General features: G+C 36.5%; 1 protein-coding gene across 1 annotated transcript in view; it reads right to left on the bottom strand.

The window, feature by feature from the left end:
- Positions 1–229: 229 nt before the first annotated feature.
- The window catches only part of LOC106088546 (DNA-binding protein D-ETS-6), a 29758-nt gene continuing 7163 nt past the window's right edge, over positions 230–22824 (bottom strand). Inside the window, exons 2-3 of the mRNA XM_013254126.2 lie at positions 2964–3201; positions 230–2448 (exon numbers count right to left, since the gene is read on the bottom strand). Of these exons, the coding sequence (XP_013109580.1) occupies positions 1917–2448; positions 2964–3201 (770 nt within the window). The 3' untranslated portion in view covers positions 230–1916. The remainder of the gene's footprint in view (positions 2449–2963; positions 3202–22824) is intronic.

The raw sequence follows: 22824 nt of genomic DNA, 5'->3' as shown, positions 1-22824 counted from the left end.
AGGGTACAACAATGTATGACTTTCCTAAAATGAAATATTTAGAAACAGGGTTTGAATTGTTGACTTCAAAAAAGTAACAGCACGGAAAAATTAAATTTGTTTGAACTTTTTTCAGTCAACAACAAAAAAGCAAACAGCCTTACTGAGGCTGTGACTATAAAAAATAAACAAGCAACAGCAAAAGCTAAAAAGAAAAAACAGAATAACTTGACTTGACGTCAAGCAAAGCTATATGAATCGGCTTGAACAGCTAAACTGTCAGCATTTATTGTAGTTTATACAAAGTATATATATGATCGTCGTAAAATTCTAACATATTTCTTTGTAGGTAGTTATTATGCAACAGCCTTTAAAAATTATAATGTTGGGCTGACATTTTGCACAGAACCATATTTTTGTTGTACGCAATTTAAGTTCTTCAACGGGCAAAATCGGACCATAATAAGAAACAGCTGATTTTGGGGCTTAAGCCCATAAAAGGCGCCTTTGTTGTCCGATTTTGCTGAAATTTTGAATTGTAACTTCTATAAGACCTCTCGATGTACGCGGCTAATATTAACCAGACCCGGAAATTTGAAAAAAAAAATTAACGCAGGACATGCACGTTTGGCAGGTTTTAAACGTTTTTGCTTTTAATGTTTCCTGTGTGTTTGCTCGAATATGCAAGTCGAAAAAAGAGCAAGTTTAAAGCAAGAAACATTTAATATAACTGAATACTGACAGCTAAGAAGTTCATATTGGTTGGCTTGCTTTGAATGCTTTAACTGTTTGTTTGGGAAGTCAAGTTAAATAGTTCTGCTTTTTTTTTAATTGCTTTAAACCCCGTTTACACTGCTCATTAAATCCGGATTTAAGGCTCTCGTCAGCTGATTTTATAAAAGGAAAACAGATGGTCGAACCATTAAATCCGGATTCAAAGAGCAGTGTAAACGGGGTTTTGTGCCATGTCTACACTGACTAGTTCTGCTTATTTTGTTTTGGAAAACTTCTCAACCGTTCACACCAGTTGAGATGTTTTGCAAATTTAATTTTTTAACACTGCAACACAAAGTTCATGATGCCGTATTGTTAAGATTTATTGTCTCTTGCTTCTGCTGCAAATGTTTTTAGTTTAAAAATTTTTTAGGACGAAAATTGAAATTTTATTTTTCGGCATTATTCAGGGCTGTGTTTATTTGACACAATTTAGGCATTTATTTGGGCTCACATGCTTTGAGTGGCTCGTTTTTGTGGCAAACGAGTCGTTTTTCCTTCATAAATTGAAAAGGAAAAAAGACTCGTTTTCTGATTATTATAAAGGGAAAAAAGTCGTTTGTCCAAAACAGTTTTGGTCTGAACATAGTGATAGCTGTTGCTTTTGCTTGTTTATTTATCATAGTCACAGTGAAAGCAATTCAAACCCTGTTTAGAAATACTTAGGCTTTAAACTATAGAGGGAGTTTAGGGAGTTCGATGGCAAGTATAAAAAAAAATTAATTATATATACGTGTTGCTTGTGAAAACCAATTTCAATGATACTGACGTCTAACTATGAAAACCCATTGACACAATAAGAACGAGCACACTTCCATGTCCCATGCTACATAGTATCGTAGTTATGTATATATCGGACACCAGTGTGCGCACTAAGCAGTAAAGTTACAAATTGCTGAAGGGTCTAATACCTTATAATTAATTAATAAATTACTATTTTATCACACATATTAAGCGTCCACGGACCATGTTACGACCATAATCTCTCCGCGCCGTGGGTGGCGATGATGAAGAATGAAGACGATATGAAAATTCGGACTTCTAAAAGGTATGCCATTCAAACCAATACGTATTCTTTGTGCTGAATCTCTTCCTCAACCTGCTTGTTACTCTGTGGGAGGAGAGGGGTGGTTGCGATGGAACACTGTATGATTGGGCTCTCTCTAGTTGAATGAATCAGGTTGGGGTTGGGGCCTTGCCTCAAAACCTGGACTGCCGTATGACCAATATGTACTTCGAGTTACTGGCATTGTCGAAGTTACTGTTGTCGTGGCGGATGAAGTCGAAGAGGGCGTTGTGGCTTCTATTGTGCTGTTTGTCGATGTGATGAGATTTGTGGTATGGGGAGAAACTGTTAACTGGCTAGCCATATCGTTTGATGGAATTGCTTCCACGGCCATCGGTGATGCCACAGTAGCAGGCGAAAGGAAGCCTAAACTCGATCCGGACGACGATGGAGTGGACTGCTCGGCAAGAACACTCGACGAGTGGTGTAAGCTGTGATGTTGTGATTGATAAGAGTGGTGATGATGCTGGTGATGAGGAACTTTATATGGGCTCAACATGCCCATGCTTGTGGCAGGATCACATCCCTGAGCTTGTGCTTGACATGCCACCATTAGCCCATGAAAGTCGAATTTGTACGCATAACGTTTACCGTGCACCTTGGTCATAATGTTCTTGTCATAATAGTATCTGCAACAAAAGAAATTTATAGATTCCAATTAAATACAGACTTGCAAGACTCGTTGGAAAGTCTTATGTAATGTAAGGCAATGGTAAAATCTAGCAATGGAACAGATTTTACTGTCATCCTTATTTGTGATTAACAAAAACTTTGTGACATGGTATCATGCCCCTAATTGTTCAATTTGATGGCATTCAACGAAACTAACAAAAGCGAAAATTTCAATTTCATGTCGCTTTATACATCTCAGTTTGACAGAATTCGAAATCTGGCAACACTTTGTAAAAGAGAGTTTACTGAAACGGTATATGCGCAGCTAATCATTCTTGACGCTGAGCGTAAAATGACCCCCTCTGCGAACTAGGGAATTTTTGCTTGGCTACATCTACATAGCAATATTAATATGTGTTTATATACACTCGCACACTTGCCCACTCACGTACATTTCCATCTATTACACAAGCATACGTATGTATTTTGTTCTTGCTTTGGCAGTGGAGTGCAAGGGAGAGTCACAACTTACCGTAAAGCTCTGCTAAGTTTATCGTAGTTCATGTTTGGTTTGGCCTTGCGTTCTCCCCACAGTTTTGCCACCATATCGGGGTCCACCAATTTGAATTCGCCATTGGTTCCCTCCCACAGTATGCAGTTGCTTTTGGACGAATCAGCGAGCAGCTCAAGTAAAAATTGCCACAATTGAATCTGCCCCGAACCTTGAACAACCAATCGGTGCGAAGCAGCATTTAGGAGCTGGTACGGATCTGTAGGCAATGAAAAAAAAAAAAACAAATCAAATATAATTAAAACGAAATAAAACCACATACTGCAAGTTTTAAATTTGCAATTAAATTTATTCAAAATCACATAATAAACGAAGAAAATTTTAAGAGTACTGTTAATGAACAAGTTAAGTGACATAGAAAGTTTTCAATCGATTTTGGAAATTGTTTTGCTTAAAACACTAAATTTGCGTTTTTACATAGTTTTCCCTCTTAGGTGACTCTTCTTATTACAGGCCCAAGACTGCCAGAAGGAGCGTTTCAAAGCTTTTGCGATGTACCAGAGAGTTCTTAACTATTGTCTTGACCACAACTTTTGTCTTAGTATTGGATCGAAAATCTCAGTGGTATGGCTGTTAAGGCCAAAAAATGACAACAGTCTGAAAAAAAAGTCAAAATCTGGAGGCTCCATTTTCACCGTAGACATATGGTCTAGTGGATTTGTTCAGTACTACCCCAAGAGTCATACTAATCGCCCCACCCTAATGTATATATACTAGCTGAACGGGGCCCGCTTCGCCGAGCATTCTTTAACAATAGGTGGAACAAAACGTTCCTTTGAACACTTATATTCGACATTTTAAGAGCTTTTAATGAAACACCATGTAGCATATTACTTGGGAATGGCTTTATTTGAATCCCATATGATCTATATTGGTCTATGAGAACGCTCGGAGAGTTTTGGATCATTTAAGTTTGGATGTTTGAGTTAGAGCCCGATATTCCCATGTGGAATTTGAGAGAGGGACGGCCCAGCAAACATTTCGCCCCGAATGTGGAAATGGAAATTCGTTATATACTTCATTTGAGGTAGATTGGGCCACCATCACACCCCTTGCCCCGAAAGTGTACATCAGATTTATATTCCACTCACACATACCTTTCATTTGAGCTGCATGCTGCCATAGTCGGTATATATGTATGTCGGGTTTGAGGAAAGTTTATGTGATGAAGCGTCACCCAAACACTTAGCCATAAAATAGGAATTAGATTCGTGTTCAACACTCAAATAGCTCTCATTTAAGCCCCTAATTGCATTGGTCAGCAAATATTTCCAGTTTGGGGGGTGGTTATGGATTGAGATGTACCCTTATCACTATAGTCGGCAAATGTACCTGGATCGGCTCCTAGACACTTGGTCCCGAATTTTTTTATGTCTGATTCGTAGCTACTCCCAAATATCTTGCGTTTGAGTCCCATACTCTTGCATTTTAGTCCCATACTGCCATAGTCGGCCAATATGTCCGATTTGGGGGGATGTTAAGGGGGCGGGGCGTCCATATAGAGACCTGTGGCGGTCCCCTCAGGCAACCCACCCCAAGTTTAGTTTCCAATTTTTTATTTTTAGGTTACCTATTTAAAAACTTGGCTGAGGAGGTGAGCTCTATGAATAGAAAAAAAGCTGAAATATGTTCTTAATCTAATAATCGTTTATATTTTTACATTTTACTCAAGTATTTTGTTTGTTATTGTTATTATTATTTTAAATAAATTCACAAAATATACCAACAGCGAGATCGGTGAATTTGGAATGTTGTTAAATATTTCAAAATTCTATGTAAAAAAAAGCATAAACATGGACTTTTAAGATGTGGTTTAATTCTAAATATATGCAGCAATGCACAACATATAAAAATTTAAAAATATATTTCATACACCGATAGAAAAATTACGGTACTTTGACATTACCGTCTGGTATTATTTTGTTTGCGCCATTGGCAAAGATTTTTAATACCATTTGGTATCAAATCAATGCCAGACAAAGGAGGCTATTAAAAATTGACGGCGTCACATTTGCATTCTTCTAAACGCGGCAGATGTGTTGCCGAGCATTGTACTTAAAATATTGACGCCATTATAAAATATTTGTTAAACAAATAAATAAAATGTTTTTATTCAATTTGAGAGCGTCAAAACCTGACCAAATACTCGAAAGCGGTGAAAATGGAAATAGTACAAATTCTGAGGACTTTCTACATCAAAAACATGATAGTCTCTTGTATGGAAAACGATGCTGTGTTGGTGTATTCATATCAAAACCACTTCTGGGAATCAATGGATATGTAATCAATTGCTGAATACAAAAAATTGAGGTTGGTCATGGTAGAACATTAGTTTTTGTAATTATTTACATAAATAATAAATATAAAATTAGATTAAAATTATTTTCAATGGTTTTTTTCTGGTTCATTAGGGGTGGAATAATCAATAACGGTTTGGTACCAAACCAATAAAGGTTTGGTGCTAAAACCAACAACGGATTCGTATTAAAACCAATACCAGTTCAGTAATAAGGCTAGTACCAAACGGTACTAATCATTTAATGTTTCATTCATACCATCCGGCTTGGTTTTTATACCATACGATGTTGTTTTACTATCGGTACCGTATGGTACTGAAATGAGCACATTTCAAATATATATTACGGGCCTCAGATCAATATTTCGAACAAACGGAATGATTAAGTAAGTATACCCCTATCCTGTGGTGGAGGGTATAAAAATGTTGTGTGATTGATGCTGTGTTAGAAAATATCGTAATTTATAGCACTAGGCTATATCTCAAAAACATGAGCCAGTGTAATCGAGTACATATATCAATACAGTCGGCATAACTTAAGACTTTTGTTTATGAAGTATTAAATTATATTCCGGCTTTTTTTATGTTTCAACTCACTTTCACTTTTTGAAAACTTCTCACACACAGATACACACACTCATGTTACATACTCAGAAAAAAATGGAAATCGATTTTGATCATGAAATTAAAAGATCCAATTATTATTATTATTTATTTATTCTTTTTTTTTTTGAAACTGGTTCAATCAGAAAAATCATAATATTAGTCACAGTTTTTGATTAAGGAGATTGAAAAATTTTCAATTAAAAACAAGTAAAAAGGTGTTAAGTTCGGCCATGGCGAACTTTGGATACTCACCACCATGGATATATTAATCATCCTATTTAATCATCCACTACCATATCCATAGTTATATATATAATAATAGAGGCTGCTCTGGATCATATTTTATTCAGGTCCCGCGAAATCAGAAAATAAATCAACTTTTTATAGGATTAAGACCCTAAATTTGAAGATCGATCTATATGGCAGCTATATCTTTATAGTCTGATCTGGATCATATTTCGGTCGGTTTTCGGGAGGCTTAAAACAACTCAATATTGCAAATCGACAAAATCGGGTAATAAATAAAGCTTATATGGGCTTCAAACCCATAATCGGCGGATCGGTCTATATGAGAACTACATCTAAATATATTCTAATCTGAACCATATTTGGATCGGATGTCGAGAAGTCTAAAATAACTCATTGTTTCAAATTTCAGCGAAATCGGGTAATAAATTCAGCTTTTATGAGTTCCAGACTCTAAATCAGCAGATTAGTCTATATGTCTTTAAATATATATCAGTCTATAAATCTAAATGTAGTCCGATCTGAACCGTATTTATTCGAAATGTCGGGAGGCTTAAAACAAATCACTACATCAAATTTCAGCGAAATCAGATAATAAATGCAGCTTTTGTGGGCTTCAGACCCTAAATCGGCCGATCAGTCTATATGAGAGCTATATCTAAATATAGTCCGATTTGAATCATATATGGGTCGGATGGCGGGAGGCTCAAAATAACTCACCGTTTCAAATTTCATTTTATCGGCAGATCGGTCTATATAGCAGCTATATCGAAATATGGTCCGATTTGGCCCGATCAAGAACTTAATGCGTGTAGCAAAATGATGTATCTGTGCCAAATTCCAGTTCAATATCACAATTTTTGAAGGCTGTAGAGTGATTACAACAGACGGACGGAGATTTCGATGTGTTGCAATCGAAATGACTAAATGAATATACCCCCTATCCTATGGTGGTGGGTATAAAAATAGTTGAATATAATGAAAATTTGCAAATGTTATATTTTGCGAAATCGCACACTTTAAAGGTCGACGAATCGATTCATCGATGCAAAGATCCATGAGCAATCCTTGGACACAAAACACACAGGTGGAGTTTTACAAAAATTTGGGAAAACACCGAGGGGTGTTTTCATATCAAGCCCTTTCCGCGAAAATGATGTAAGTGACAAAATCCAAATTATACATGATACGGTTTTTATTGAATAACTTTTGATATATTCACGATTGGCCATTTACATTTGGTATTGGAGGTCTATAAAAGCATAGTTACGGAGCAATCCTTGGACACAAAACACACAGGTGGAGTTTTACAAAAATTTGGGAAAACACCGAGGGGTGTTTTCATATCAAGCCCTTTCCGCGAAAATGATGTAAGTGACAAAATCCAAATTATACATGATAAGATTTTTATTGAATAACTTTTGATATATTCACGATTGGCCATTTACATTTGGTATTGGAGGTCTATAAAAGCATAGTTACGGAAGTAAAAAAAAATTTAATATTTGCTGTATGGCGACGTTTTATGTTGCTTACATAATTTTTCGCGGGCACGCTGGAAGGCTAGTTCTCAACAAATGGCGGTTACATCATCTTACTACATTAAAGTACGGATCCGATTTTCTGGAAATTTGGCGCAGATGACTTTGAGGTCTAGAGACAAAACATACTCCAATTTGTTTGAATTGGTTCCGGTTCAAATATGGATCCCATATACATATATGTTCGTCCGATTTGGACTAATATGGCAATAACTTGGGCACTTGTCAACTGATCTTCACGAAATTTCACACGCAAAATTTTCTTATGATTCTTGAGATTACTGGTGAATTTTATAGAAATCGGTTCAGATTTAGATATAGATATCATAAATGTTTCGACCAATTTTCACTTCAAGCTCATTTATAAATCGACCTTCATTTTGCACAATGTCTTCTTCTATGACTCCCACCATGTATATACAATTTGATCGAAATCGGTTGAGATTTATATATAGCTGCCATATATACGTTTGTACGAATTTATCTAATATTGCAGCTATGTGGTCATTTGTCCACGATTCTCACAAGATTTGGCCCATGTATATGTATTGCCCTATTTCCACTTTTAGAGGCTTTTTGCACAATAATTTCTTCTACTACTGCCACTATGTCTTGATGAAATCGGACCAGACTACAATATATTTTCCAATATATGTATCGTCCGGTTTTCATTTATAGAGTGCGTACAGTTTACAACCGATCTGCACAAAATTTAGTGAGAATTCATTTTTTACTTATAACCATATCTCTAACATATTTCATCAAAATCGGTTCAGATTTAAATATTTTTCCCATTATACATGCACCCTACTGAACACCACCGCCAAAGTCGGTACTGATTTAGATAAAGACATCATATAATGATATTGCCTTTTTTAAGCTTATAGTGTATTTGCAAGGTATTATAACCCTTATAGCACGTTTACATTGACATTTTTATGATCTGTATTTAACTAAATTCAAAATCAAATCCTGGCCGTTTACACTGCTTTTTTGGGGATTTAAGTGACATACACAAGCGTACATTTGTATACATGAATGTGCATATAACACACATCCATACACAATTCTTGAAAACAGTTGCATATTTTGGTACTTTTATCGATTATTGAAGCCATAAAATCGGGTTTATTTGAGATTTAAAAATAAATCCTGCAAAAATGAGATTTATGTTTGTAGAGTAAAACCTGCAAAAAAACACAGGATTTATCACTTAAAGCTCGAAAAGGCCATAAATCCGGATTTATAGGCTTATGTAAACGTACTTTCACAATTCCATACTTTCCATTGTTTAAATTTACAAATATGAGCAGTAAAATTAAAGGTAATAATCTGTTACTCGACTTGTTAGATAAAAACCAATTTCTTGTTAAAATAGTCAAATTATTTCATACGCTATGTTAATGTACAATTTTGATGTAAGCGACACATCGCGGTCACGCAAAAATGTAAACAAACCTTTAATGGTGCTTACACCAAAATCATTTTCGCTCTTATTTCATAACAGTACATAGTACAGCTCCGAAATTTGAGAGGAGACGTCATTTGAAATCCTCTGTCGATATCCATATCCATTCAAAAAACGAAAATTGAAAAAATGCCGCTTACAGCATTTTCGCGGGAAAGGCTTGATATAGTTTTCTCGACATGTAGGAATGATGACTTTTAAAATGCTCCTTCTCATACACAAAATTGCGCTGAAATAAAAACTACGACTACAATATAGAAATGCAGTGAAACCCGAAATATAAAAAATAGCAGCGGGCGGGCTATGTCTAATGATTAAATCAAACAATTTTTGAATTGAAAATGCAAAATTTTCAAATATTACAATTATGGAATAAATTAATTTTTTAATTGAGAACCTATCTATTTTTAATTAGATTATTAATTGGAAAACATTTCCAGATATTTTTTCTATGCATGACTCTTGTTTTAAATCCTTCTTACACATGATTTCATCTACAAAACTCAAAAAGTATCACGAAGATACGAGAATGTATCAACATTCAATATTATTTCATATAAACTGGAACGTGAAATTGTTCGTTTTAACCGTTATATCTCATTTTTCAAACTTTTCCAACGATATATAACACGCGGCGCCATTCGGTCTTTAACTAATTTGAATTGATTGATGGTTAATTCAAACCATTGACTGATTTGACCATCGCGTGGAATGTTAATCGCGGAATTGTGCCAAAAAAAGGATTTGGCATGGAATAACAAAACTAAGATCAGTTCGGTTTTTAAATGGGCTTTTGTTGTCTTTATATAAAATAGCGGCGTTCTTAAAAAATACCGCATTTCGTCTTTTGAATAAATCGGATTATTGCCAAAAATAAGCGGTTCATTAGATGTTCGAATCAGGGCTGCGGAGTCGGAGTAAAACAAATTTTACCAAAGCATGAAACTGAGAAAATTAAGTCAACTCTGAAACCGGACAAACTAAAAATAAATTAATTACAAATTTTTTTAGAATGATTTTTTTTTAGAATGATACGTTGTTAGATAAATCATAAGTTGAAAATGCATTTCATTAAAATGCAAAATATTGATAAATAACTTAAACAAATAAAACAGAAACACCCCGAGCGTGAATAAAAAAATAATACAAATGCTTGGTGTACAGTAATAATAATTTTCTTAATTTTCGATGAAAATAAATACGAAACTTTTTAAAAGACCTCTTCGCAAGCAAATTACTTTTTCGAACTTGAAGCATTATCGCACTCATTTCATTATTTGTTCCTTGAGAAAATATTTCATTGAAATAATTTTAATGAAATATTTTCATTAAAAAAATCGTTGAAAGTTTGTCTTTAGAGAATATTTCAAAGAAAAATTTTAAATAATTTTTAATAAAATGTTGTCTTTAAAAGCAATTTCATTGAAAAAATCTTAAAAAAACGCATAAACATTTATTGAAATGATGTATAAAAAACTTCGTCAAAATTTTATGTTTGCAAGAAATGTCATGGAAAAATTGTCTCCCAGGATAAGCCAAGTTTAGGAAAAAGTTTGTGCATTGATCACCGTAAGCACGTAGTAAGAAATAATTTTTAAGCACATAGTTTAAAATTCTTTTCGTATAAACTATAATCAATCGGGACCAATATGGCCAATAGCCAACGACCTACATCAATAAAAAGTATCTTTGGAAATTTTGCATCTTATTGTTGCTGGTGATAAGGAATAGAAACACCCTAAAATCGGAGCAGCTCTATTGTCACGAAGTCCATATGCCACCAGAAAAGTGTCACGCAATCCATATGCCACCAGAAGATGGAGAAGTTGTGGCTAAAGATGGACATTGTTAAATGTTTTTTTAATAAAAACAAAATGCATTATCACTTTTTACACGAATAATAGGTTACCTCTAAGCAGGAATGTTTGCTTTGGTAGAGGGTTTCAATGACTATCCAACAACAAACAGTTTGAAAATCACAACAAGATTGCGGAGCCCAAATAAAATTGCAAAGGCCCCGAGGCTTAGCACATCATCTAGGCAATACTTCAGCTATTCCACATGCCAAATTTCGTATAGATTTTTTTTGTTTCCTATACGACTGTGAATCATTCATTTCACTTTTTATAAAATAATATCAGTAGCTAGCGTGAAAAGAAACGACCGAAAGCCAAAAACTTTAATGGAAATAATTGATAACGCACCATTAAAAAGCACCGATCTCGTCGACGCGGAAGGGTGGTGATGATGCGTTGCATGATGGCCGTGATAATGGCCATGATGATGTGGTGGTGGTGGAGGTTGCATCCGGACTCCAAAACGCCGATTAAAGTCCTCCGATAGGCGCCACATAACTCCTACATCAACACTTACACTCATTGTCAATTCTAGATTCTCTTCTTAATAACTTTGCAACTTTTGGAATTAGGCTGATTTGGAGTTGTATGGTTAGTGGACAGTTTTCTTTGTCTATGAAAATTCACCTGCACCAGAAAGCAAAGCGATGTTTTAAATTTGCGCGGCAAATATCGCAAACGTCCGTCACGCACGGATGTCTTGCCGTAACTAAAATGCCAGCAGCTCGCTGCTGAAGTGCAGACAAAAACCCGTAGCATATTTCAATTGTACCCCATGGGTGGTAAATGAATGAACGAATACGAGCTACGAAGATGGTAATCCTGCTAACCTTTATCAAGCTTTGCTTGCCACAAAACAAACACACGTAGCATGCCTCCCACAGCCCATAGCATCCCACATCAAAAGACAGCTGTCAAGAGTTTTTCGCATAAATGCCCATGAGCCCGATAAGCGCAAAGGCTAGTCGATGAAAACCCATTGATTTGCCAACAAAATAAAATGTATGCAAGGTCCCACTTAAGAAGCCGTATGAATTTAATTTCAGGTCCGACTGCCGCGTATACCGGGAAGTGGACGTAGAAAACCACTCCTAGTTTTGAGAGTATTATCTACAATTACAAAAAAATCTAAGAATTAGATTAGTTTAGGTTGGAAAGAGGGTGCGGATATTAATCCGCCCCAAGCCACTATGGACATACACCTAAGCCAGCAGTCGGCTTACTGTGCGCTATAAAAAGTAACCTAGCAAAAGCAAATTTTAAATTAGGAATTCCGTGCTACTTACAAAATTCTTAATTGTTGTCCATACCACTCCCCTAAGTTAGTTCATGTCTGGTATTGTGTCCAGACCAAAGTACCGGTGTCTTTTAGCCGCGGAAGCCGGGCGCTACGCATGCTATCGTCGTCTATGAATTCGATAGCAATTGAGTACCAATGAATCTTCATGTTATTAGGCTATGGTGGGTATTAAGTTCTTATTTAAACGCTTCACCAAAATTGTTTTACTGGTAACAATTTTTCTATCAGTGTACATAGAAATTATATAAACCTAAATCAGAACGATTAAACATGGTGTTAAATTTTCACCCAAGGTGCTAATTGCTTTAATTGTTTATGATATAGAAATTAGATTTTTTTTTAAATCACGATGTTCCCTTTCACGCATATGTAGTGCGAATGAGTCAAATATACGTCTAGCTTCTATAACATAAAGACACAAAATGGTATTGCTAAAAAAAAATTCAAGAAAAAATAAAAGCGTGCTTAGTTCGGCCGGGCCGAATCATATATACGCTCCACCATGGATCGCATTTGTCAAGTTCTTTGCCCGATGTATTTCTATAGGCAAACAAAGGATATAAAGGAGACCAAAGTGGAGGTCATTGTGCAAAATTTAAGCAAAATCGGATAAGAATTGCGCCCTCTATGTATATCAGGTTATGAACCGATTTATACCATACTGGTAATAATTACGCCATTTACCGGCTCAAGAAGCCAAGATCCGAGATCGGTTTATATGAGAGCTATATCTGGTAATGAACCGATTTGGACCATACTAGGCACAGTTGTTGAAAGTTAAAACAGATTACTTCATCCAAAATGTTGGAAGTTAAAACAAAACACTTCATGCAAAATTTCAGCCAAATCGGATAATAATTGCGCCCTCTAGCGGCTCAAGAAGTCAAGATCCGAAATCGGTTTATATGGGAGCTATATCAGGTTATACACCGATTTAGACCAAACTTGGTACTGTTGTTTGAAGATAAAACAAAACACCTCATGCAAAAGTTCGGCCAAATCGGATAAGAAGACACGGCCGGTTTAAGAAGCTAAGATCGGTTTACATGGCTGCTATATCAAAACATGGACCGAAATGGCTCATTTGCAACCCCAATCGACCTACACTAATAACAAGTATTTATGTAAAATTTCAAGCGCACGGTCCACCGTGCCCTTTATTACAATATACAAAACAAAAATTTCCTTTTATTTGTAATCTAAAATTCTAGGGTTCATGGTTGCATTTTGGCTTCAAAGAATTGCGTATAATATTGCAAAAAAATCTCACTCAGAGAAATTTGTTAGTAATATCAAGAAAAATTTTTGGAGTAATGACAGATAGTCTGCTGGAAATGGAGAAGCAACCATTTTTTACAAAAAACAGCAAACATTTTCTGTTGTTTTCATATGTTAAATGTCATAATTGTATATTTCACCTTTTCTTTTTTTTATAATTTAATTTTAAGAAATTTTCAAAATTCTTCTCTACTAAAATCATATTTAAGCATTTAAACCAAAAATGTTCGTCCGAATTGTGGAGGAAATGCGCTAACTATTGTTTAGAAGTGAAACTGTATCCTGCAATGTTAAAAATTTTTGACAAATCTATAAAAGAAATATATCAAATAAACCTATTTTTAATCTTCATTAAATTTTGTGAATAAGGAGTAAATATTTTCAAGCCTTCATAGGTTCCTTCAAAGGCTAATCGTAAACCACTCCTCGAATTCGCGAATTTGAATCTAAAATGTTTATGTCCTCATTTCTGAGTGACTTTAATTAAATCGCATAATGTTATGATCGGTTTAAGAGTCCGCTTATAAGTATTTTAGGGAGAGGTGATACTCGACTTTATATGGCCAATTTCTGTTCGTACTCTACTTCTAAAACTTTTTTATTTGGCATCAAGATCGACGCCCTAAAGATACTTGGCCCAAAAAGTTGGATATCAAATTCGTACACTGCTCTCAAATATTTTGAATTTTAACTCCATATTGTCAGAATGGAGGCCACCGTAGCGCAGAGGTTAGCATGTCCGCTTATGACGCTATCAGCGGTGGTTTTACCCTCCTAATGCTGGCAATATTTGTGAGGTACTATGTCATGTAAAACTTCTCTCCAAAGAGGTGTCGCACTGCGGCACGCCGTTCGGACTTGGCTATAAAAAGGAGGCTCCTTATCATTGAGCTTGAACTTGAATCGGACTGCACTCATTGATATGTAAGAAGTTTGCCCCTGTTTCTTAGTGGAATGTTCATGGGTAAAATTTGCAATTTGCATTGTCCGAATTAGGTTACATGTCCGTTAATCCCTTTTGGGGTTAAGGCTCACGGATAGATGAACCTGCGGTGATGCACAAACAAGCTATCCTTTGAATCCGGTTGAGTATTGAACAGTAGGTGGACTTTTGAATCGCCGTCAGGCAGACCAAAACACCATATAGCATAATAGGTCTGACAACTGCATTATATACCCAGTGCATGACACGCGATTTAAACCCCCTAACTTTTGCCAATAACCCTCTTGCAGGTGTGTAGGGCAAAAGTTGACTGGCACATTCTCTCCTCGCAAGGAGACAGGTGCCACTGTAAGTAAATTGTATCTTGTGCTGAAAAGAACTACGTCTGTCTTGCACGGGTTTACGCCTAGACCACTTTTGGTAGCCCACTTCGCTGTTGCACGTCATCAGCATACGCGACTACTTTTACACCTTTTTCTTTCAGAGACAATAATATATTGTTAATGGTTATATTTCAAAATAGAGGAGACAGTACACCTCCTTGAGGCTCAGACACAATGTCCCCAATAACATCCGAGGAATGCATACCAGTGACAACCTCTTCTGACGCCACGTTGTCCGATGGAGAATTTCCCGGGAAATGTGTATCAACGAGTAGTTATAGTGTTTTCTCACTAGACATTCTCCATACATTCTCTGACTTCTGAATATACCTTACGAGGACAGAATCTTCCTAAGCCTAGAGGCCTCAGATGTATCCTCATGGAGCTGCAGAATTCAGCCTTATAGATGTCCCAATCGTGTGGTGCTCTTGTGACTTTCGCCCTGTTGAAAAGTTTTCTGCAGTCCTTCCTTAGAGCAACCAGTTCTAGGGTCCACCAGGCGGTCGCTGTTTGCCCGTCGACTTGGCACTAGGACATGCTGTGACATTCAAGGCCTTCGTGATCCGCTTGACAATTATGTCTATACACTCTGCAGATTTCACTTTCTTTTCTGATCTAGAAGGGATAGACGTGCAGAATTTGTGCCGATATTTGTCCCAATCCGCCTTTTTTCTGTTTAGCGACGGAAGAAGAAGAAACATTTGGACTACTCTTTGCATGAATACAGGCTCTGTATCTCACATGCATAAACTGGACCATGGTCAGGATTCAGAACTTTCACCACTGTGGCGTTAGCCTCGTCTTCTGATTCCACCAGAAGTTCATCCTCACTCGATTCGTTAAATCTTTTCATGATGAGCTTCCGTACGCATCCAAGGGCAGGTGAGAAAGCAGTGGAACCACTCTTCCTCAGTACTCTGGACACTTGCGGCGTGAAAGATTCCTCCTTAGATGCTTCACTAGCTGCTGCTGTCGAAGTACTTTTTGATTTCCGCCCTTCCCTGCTGACGCATACCTTAAGCCCACTCCCAGAAAAATTAGTCTGTTAATATCAGCAAACACTGTCTGCTGGTATTAAATTGAACATTTTTAACTTTTGAATAAATCCATTCAAAATTTTTGAACTTCGAAAAAACAATTTGTTATATATTAGTAAAAAAGAAAATTACAATTTTGGACATTAATTTTTTGTTCAAAAGCATATATTAAAATGTAGCTGTTTTTTAAATTCGAACAAAAATTAGGAAATGGTAGAAAATTTGAAAAAAAAATTTAAGTTATATGCTGTAAAATTGAAAAATAAAATGGAACATAAAATTTTGTTTAAATATTTATGACATTGTTGAGCTTTTTAACTTTTCAAAATTTGAAAACAGCAGAAAATGTTTGCTGTTATAGCAACAATTTACTGTTGTCCCTTTTACAGCAGACTTTCTGCTATTTCAACATCCGTCCATTTCGACGGATGACCCACCCACTCAGGGCTTGTAAGATCCCGTTTCGATGCCTCCCCTTCTGTTTCTATTGGCAGAGGGATTTTCAGTCTTTAACGATGTGGTCAATAGTTCCTCAGGCACGTGTTCAGGAACAACTGCCGAGTCGTCTTCTGATTCCCCAAACCCCACCGCTTCTGCGGGACAGCCAAAGATTAGTACGAATACTGCATGTTATCAGCCTCATTCAATCTTCCAGTCGGTGGTTGAAAGATTGGGATTACATTCCAGTCTTCCAAGTATGGATTCAGGATCTGAGGGAATCCTTGGTATCCAAGTGAGCGCCATTGGTCGAAAAAGAATATCTTCCTTCTTGATTAAATCCAGTGCTTCGCCTGGCTAGATCTCACCTATCTTTTCTAGGGCGCAACGATACATTTCAATTGAGCGTTGATCCACGAAGATACTTAGTTTGTATAGGCCCCAATACCAGCTTGCATAACATAACAAACTGCAGGAGATCCCGGAAATTCCGCAAGAACATCGAAGTATACAGATGACAGTCCATTGACTATCCCACTCCAGTTTTTCCTATGTATGCAGCCCTGTTCTTCTCCCTTGTCGACAACTGCCATCACTAAACTGGTGACCGGAGCCTTTTGGCTGACTGTGGTTCAGTTTCCGAATCTAGACGTGTAATCTTTGGGATAGACTGTGCGCAATTTGGGGACCCTCTCGCCCTAACAGTGAGAGTCTTGGGATAATTCGCACCAAGCCGCTCCATAAACTTTAGAGCGATCGCCTTCTATTATTCCAACCTCTTAAAGAGCGTGTTGGTTTGCCGGGGAAGGCCGATGGCCAAGGTAAATAATAGGCATGCGAAGAAAAATAGTTTCGGCTTTGTCCTTAAGGCTCGAACCAGGTGTCTTCGTCAAAAGCCCCTGCTGACCAGTCGTTTGTCGGCTAGTGATGCCTGGAGGAGCCGCTCCACCAGTCACGGTTTCAGTAGCAGACAACAAGATACGGCCTGATACCAGCACCGCAGCTGTTGGGCCTTGGAGTCCATTCTAAGTCTACTCCCGGGTTCGAGATCTGCCGCTCGACTGGAAACAGACGCAGATCATCAACCGCCTAAAGGATAACACTATCGTAGCTATCCTTGAGTAACTGAAAATTCTTTTCCAAAAATAATGACCTATGTATAACGAACCACAGAAAACGAGCGAAATAACAAAACGTCCGCTCCACTCAACGGTTCAAACAAGACATGGCTAGATCTACTTGAAATTTCATGGCGATCAAGAAAATATATATATATATATATATATATATATATATATATATATATATATATATATATATATATATATATATATATATATATATATATATATATATATATATATATATATGTATGTATGTATATTTAATTTATGGAGTCTCGACTGGAAACAGACGCAGATCATCAACCGCCTAAAGGATAACACTATCGTAGCTATCCTTGAGTAACTGAAAATTCTTTTCCAAAAATAATGACCTATGTATAACGAACCACAGAAAACGAGCGAAATAACAAAACGTCCGCTCCACTCAACGGTTCAAACAAGACATGGCTAGATCTACTTGAAATTTCATGGCGATCAAGAAAATATATATATATATATATATATATGTATGTATGTATATTTAATTTATGGAGTCTACGACCAATATTTCGATGCATTACAAACGGAATGACGATGTAAGTACACCCCCATTCTATGATGGAGAATAAAAATGATTGAATCAATTAATTTTTAAGTTAAAAATGGATTGTAATTGAAAAAGTTCAGATTTAATTAAAAAAATGATTGAATCAAAAAATTTTTTAATTGAAAACATTTTTAGTTTTAAGTGAATTTTCAATTGAATAAATTTTTGTGATATTTTTTTCTGTGTTCGTAAAGTTTTGTTAAGTTTGGTAGAAATGTGCAATCAGACATAACCTTCTGTTTCGAGTTTCAACCACTGACTGATTCTCATTCTACTTCATATATAACTTTCAACTTTTTCCTTCTCAGTGTATTTGAAACTTTTTTAAAATAAATATTTAAACTTTTTTTTAACCCTAATGTAGAATCTTAACTTTGAAAATGATATACTTAAAGACGCTCCTATTCGTCAAGCTTCTCTGTGTATTTAACCAAGGTACAAGGAAAAAACCTTTAAGCATCGAATCCTTTTCTGCTTCATACTAAAAACAGTTCGAATAGTATCGCAGGTGGTTCTCCTCTGTGCACATCACACCCCAAATTAGATTAGAGAAACATGTACTCTGAAATCTAGCATGAACTTAAACCATTCTATATCTGCCCCTTTTGGCAACCTTGTTCATGCACAATATCAATGGTCAAGAGGCCAAGCAAACCTAGAGTGCAAACATAGTAAATTGACCTGTTTGATTGTATCTCTCCATATATTTATAACCCTGATTGAAATCACCGAATGCCACTTGACCGTAAATAGTCCTTCTGGGAATTGGCAATGGAAATCTACTTGCAAACAAAAAGACTATGCGGTCAAACACAATTGTCCCCCCCCGGTCCCCTCACTGTTCTCCCAGACGCATCAGTGCGAGCGTTGTAATAGATTTTCGCATTCCGATAAAGGTGAAGTACGTATATCACCGTCCATTGTTTTCGCACCCTTTCGCCCAGCCGACCATTCCACAAGAGGGTTGGCTCATTAAATGATAAGAAACAATAAAAACTTTCTTTCGTTTACTCGTTTACGGTGGCAGGCTCACATTCACATATGGGGCAAACAGCAAAAGGAATAAAGGATATGTAGAGCACACCGCTATGTGGCGTTATTCTATTATTGGCTTTATACGAATGCCTTTCGTAAGGCTGCATGAAAATGAAGATGTACTTAAAGTTGATCCCTGCATGATCCGCAAAAAGCAAAATAGAAAAAACAGCGCATCCTCAGCGTAATATAATTTTGAAGGCAGTCAAGTTAATAACTTTTAAAATGAATTCATCCACCACCCAGCCAGTAAGCTGGAGCATAAAGAACGAATTCCAGCAAATAAGCACAAGGCGTTGGTGACGACTGTGGCATGGCACAACAACTCACCTTTGTGCAATCAAGGTCGCAGCAGCGCTAGGCACTGCGAAGGGAGCAGGGGAGGGCGGGCACGGGCCACGAACGGCTCAAGTGATGAACTGTAATAAACGATGTAAATATGATAATTTCTCACAGGATGTGGCATCTAATAAAAATCACAATAATCCTCTGGCTGATGCTCCAGGATGCATTGAATTCATTGAATTCCGTTGGCAAACAATGGAATCACCAACAAACAGCAGGGGTCACTGAGCTCGCCATGTCATGACTCTTTGCGCATTTATCTCTTGTTTATCAAAGCCTCCCCTTGGCAAGGCGTTACAGGATTTTTGGGGAATGGCAGTGTGACAGCGCGCGTAAGAGCCATGTTGCTGTAGTAAACGGAAGTTGAGGAAATGCTACTAGAAGGAAACCCTCATTTGCCATATAAGAGTTAATGTACCAACATTACATACATACATGTATGTATATGAACGCAGTGTAATGTAAATATTTGGCTGGACGGAAAGAGAAGTCGTCGCAAGGATTTTGTCTTTGGGAAAAAACTCACTTAGATTGACTTTTGGTTTTTTATATGATTTAACAAGTGGTGCACAAACCCGATTCTACCTGACAAATTTACTGCTTTTCTTCTCACTACCTATCATGTGGAACAATGAAATCAATATTATCCCATAATAGGAGCGCTCTTGTTTAATGCACATTTATACGACTCGTTATTTTCGAACTTTCAGTCTCGGTTCACTGTTCCAATAAAAGCAATACATGTGGGATTACAACTTGATACGCCTTTCTTAATTAATTTGGGCCACACAAGTCCCAGAATTGGTACATCCACAAAAACTTTGTTCAAACATATTTTTTTTATTTAAACATAAGGAACAAAACTTTAGTTAAATTTTTGTGCTGAATCTTTATTATATAAAAAACAGGCAAAAACTTTTTTAAATTGGCCGAACCCAATATTAGATACCCACTAACTACCACGAGTATATTTCTTACCCTAAAAAAAATAAATATCCACTTTTTTCCCTTGCGAATGCTTTTTCAGGGGGGGGATCGATCCGTGTGCCAAATCGAACTGATTTGAAAACCTCTTTAATTGAACTATACCGCTTGTCATAAATCGTTTTTTGTAGTGCAAATTTATTCATGGGTTTGATTGCAGTAAATATAAATTAAGTGTCTGGGATAAGCATTGGCTGCTTAGGCCATCAGTACATTCACTTTGAATAATTTAGTCAAACTTTTTATTTTAAAAGAAAACACGATTTCTCAGAAAATTATCTTTTTAGTTGTTTACCGCTTTAATTGATTTGTTCAGCTTGCAAAATTGTTAATTAATAAAACAAATTTCTTTAGAGATCAGATTTCAGCTAATTTTAATTGATTGCCGTATAGCGACACCAGTTGGTAGAGAAGTTTTAACATCGTAGGATACCTCACAAATTTACCCAGCTTTAGTAAGGGGATAACTACCGCTGAAAATTTTTCTGATATTCGCGCCATGAATTACACCCAGGGGCTCGGCGTCATAGGCGGATATACTCTGCGCCACAGTGCCCTCCGATTCTACTCTTCATAATTGCAATAAACAAAAAGACTACATTATTCCTGTCTAATGACATGTCAAACTTTGCTATTATTAAAGTTGCACACATAGTGTGATACAAATGAAAAAAACCCATGAAAATCACTTCTCACAATATCACTCTTCTCTTTTCAATTAGAGCGGTGCTCTATTCCTACTGACAAAAACATATAGAAATCAGTTTTTTTTTTCAGTTGAATGAAAGCAACCCAAAAATTAAATTTCTTTCACAATTTTATGATTTAAACAGCTTTCTCACAACTTAAATAATTTGTAGCCATAAAAATCAGCTTTTGTTCACATTTTTAGGTTATGTCATACCAAAAAAAAACAAGTAAAAAGGCATTAAGTTCGGCCGGGTCGAACATTGGGTACCCACAAGCGCGCTTCCGCTCGGGTATATTCGTAAACGCCATTTCGTCACAATCCGGTGAAAATTGGATATCTTAAGGACCCAAATTCGGCACGGACACTGAGTGGTCTAATATATATGTCACTATTCAGTTTTGTAGAACAAAATATTGGTCTCTTTGGCAGTTATATCCAATTATAAACCGATCTGATCCATATTAAGGTGGGATATCGTGAGGCTCAGAAAAACTCACAAATATAGTCCGGCAGCTATATCCAAATATAGTTCGATCAGAACCATATTTAGTTCGGATGTTGGGAGGTCTTAATCTACTCACTGCTCCAAATTTCAGCGAAATCGGGTAATAAATAAAGCTTTTATTGGCTTCAAACCCCTTATCGGCAGATCGGTCTATATGGCAGCTATATCTAAATTTAGTCCGATCTGAACCATATTTAGGTCGGGTGTCAGGAGGCTTAAAATAACCCACTACTTTAAAGGTCTTAGGCAGATCGGTCCATATGGCAGCAATATCTAAATATAGTCCGATCTGTGCCATATTTGAGTCGGATGTTGGGAGGCTTAAAATAACCCATTGTTTTCAATATCAGCAAAATCGGGTAATAAATAAAGCTTTGATGATTTCAGACCCTTTATCGGGAGATCGGTCTATATGGTAGCTATTGGGTTGCCCAAAAAGTAATTGCGGATTTTTTAAAAGAAAGTAAATGCATTTTTAATAAAACTTAGAATGAACTTTAATCAAATATACTTTTTTTACACTTTTTTTCTAAAGCAAGCTTAAAGTTACAACTGATAACTGCCAGAAGAAAGAATGCAATTACAGAGTCACAAGCTGTGAAAAAATTTGTCAACGCCGACTATATGAAAAATCCGCAATTACTTTTTGGGCAACCCAATATATCCAAATATAGTCCGATCTGAACCATATTTTGGTCAGTTGTGGGGAAGCCTTAAACTACTCACTGTTTAAAATTTCAGCAAAACGGAAAAATAAAGTTTTTATGTGCACTAAACCCTTTATCGGAAAATCGGTATATATATAGCAGCTATATCCGATTTGGCCCGTTCGAAGTTAACCAGCGTGCATCAAAAAGACGTATCTGTGCCAAATTTCAGCTCAATATCTCAATTTTTGAAGGCTCTGATTACAACAGACGGACGGACAGACGGATAGACGGACAGGCACACGGACATCGTTAAATCGTATTAGAATTTTACAGGGTCGGAAATTGATATTTCGAGGTGTTGCAAACGGAATGACTAAATGAATATACCCCCTATCCTACGGTGATGGGTATAATAATATACTAGTGTGATAGCAAAAATGAGGAATCGTATGTCAATTGGTAATTTTGATAAACATAATGAAATACGAATAATACATAAAAAGTTGCATG

Source organism: Stomoxys calcitrans, chromosome 3, assembly GCF_963082655.1.
Source record: "Stomoxys calcitrans chromosome 3, idStoCalc2.1, whole genome shotgun sequence".
Lineage (NCBI taxonomy): Eukaryota > Metazoa > Arthropoda > Insecta > Diptera > Muscidae > Stomoxys > Stomoxys calcitrans.
The sequence above is the reverse complement of the archived record's forward strand: the minus strand, read 5'-3'. Positions and strand labels throughout refer to the sequence as shown.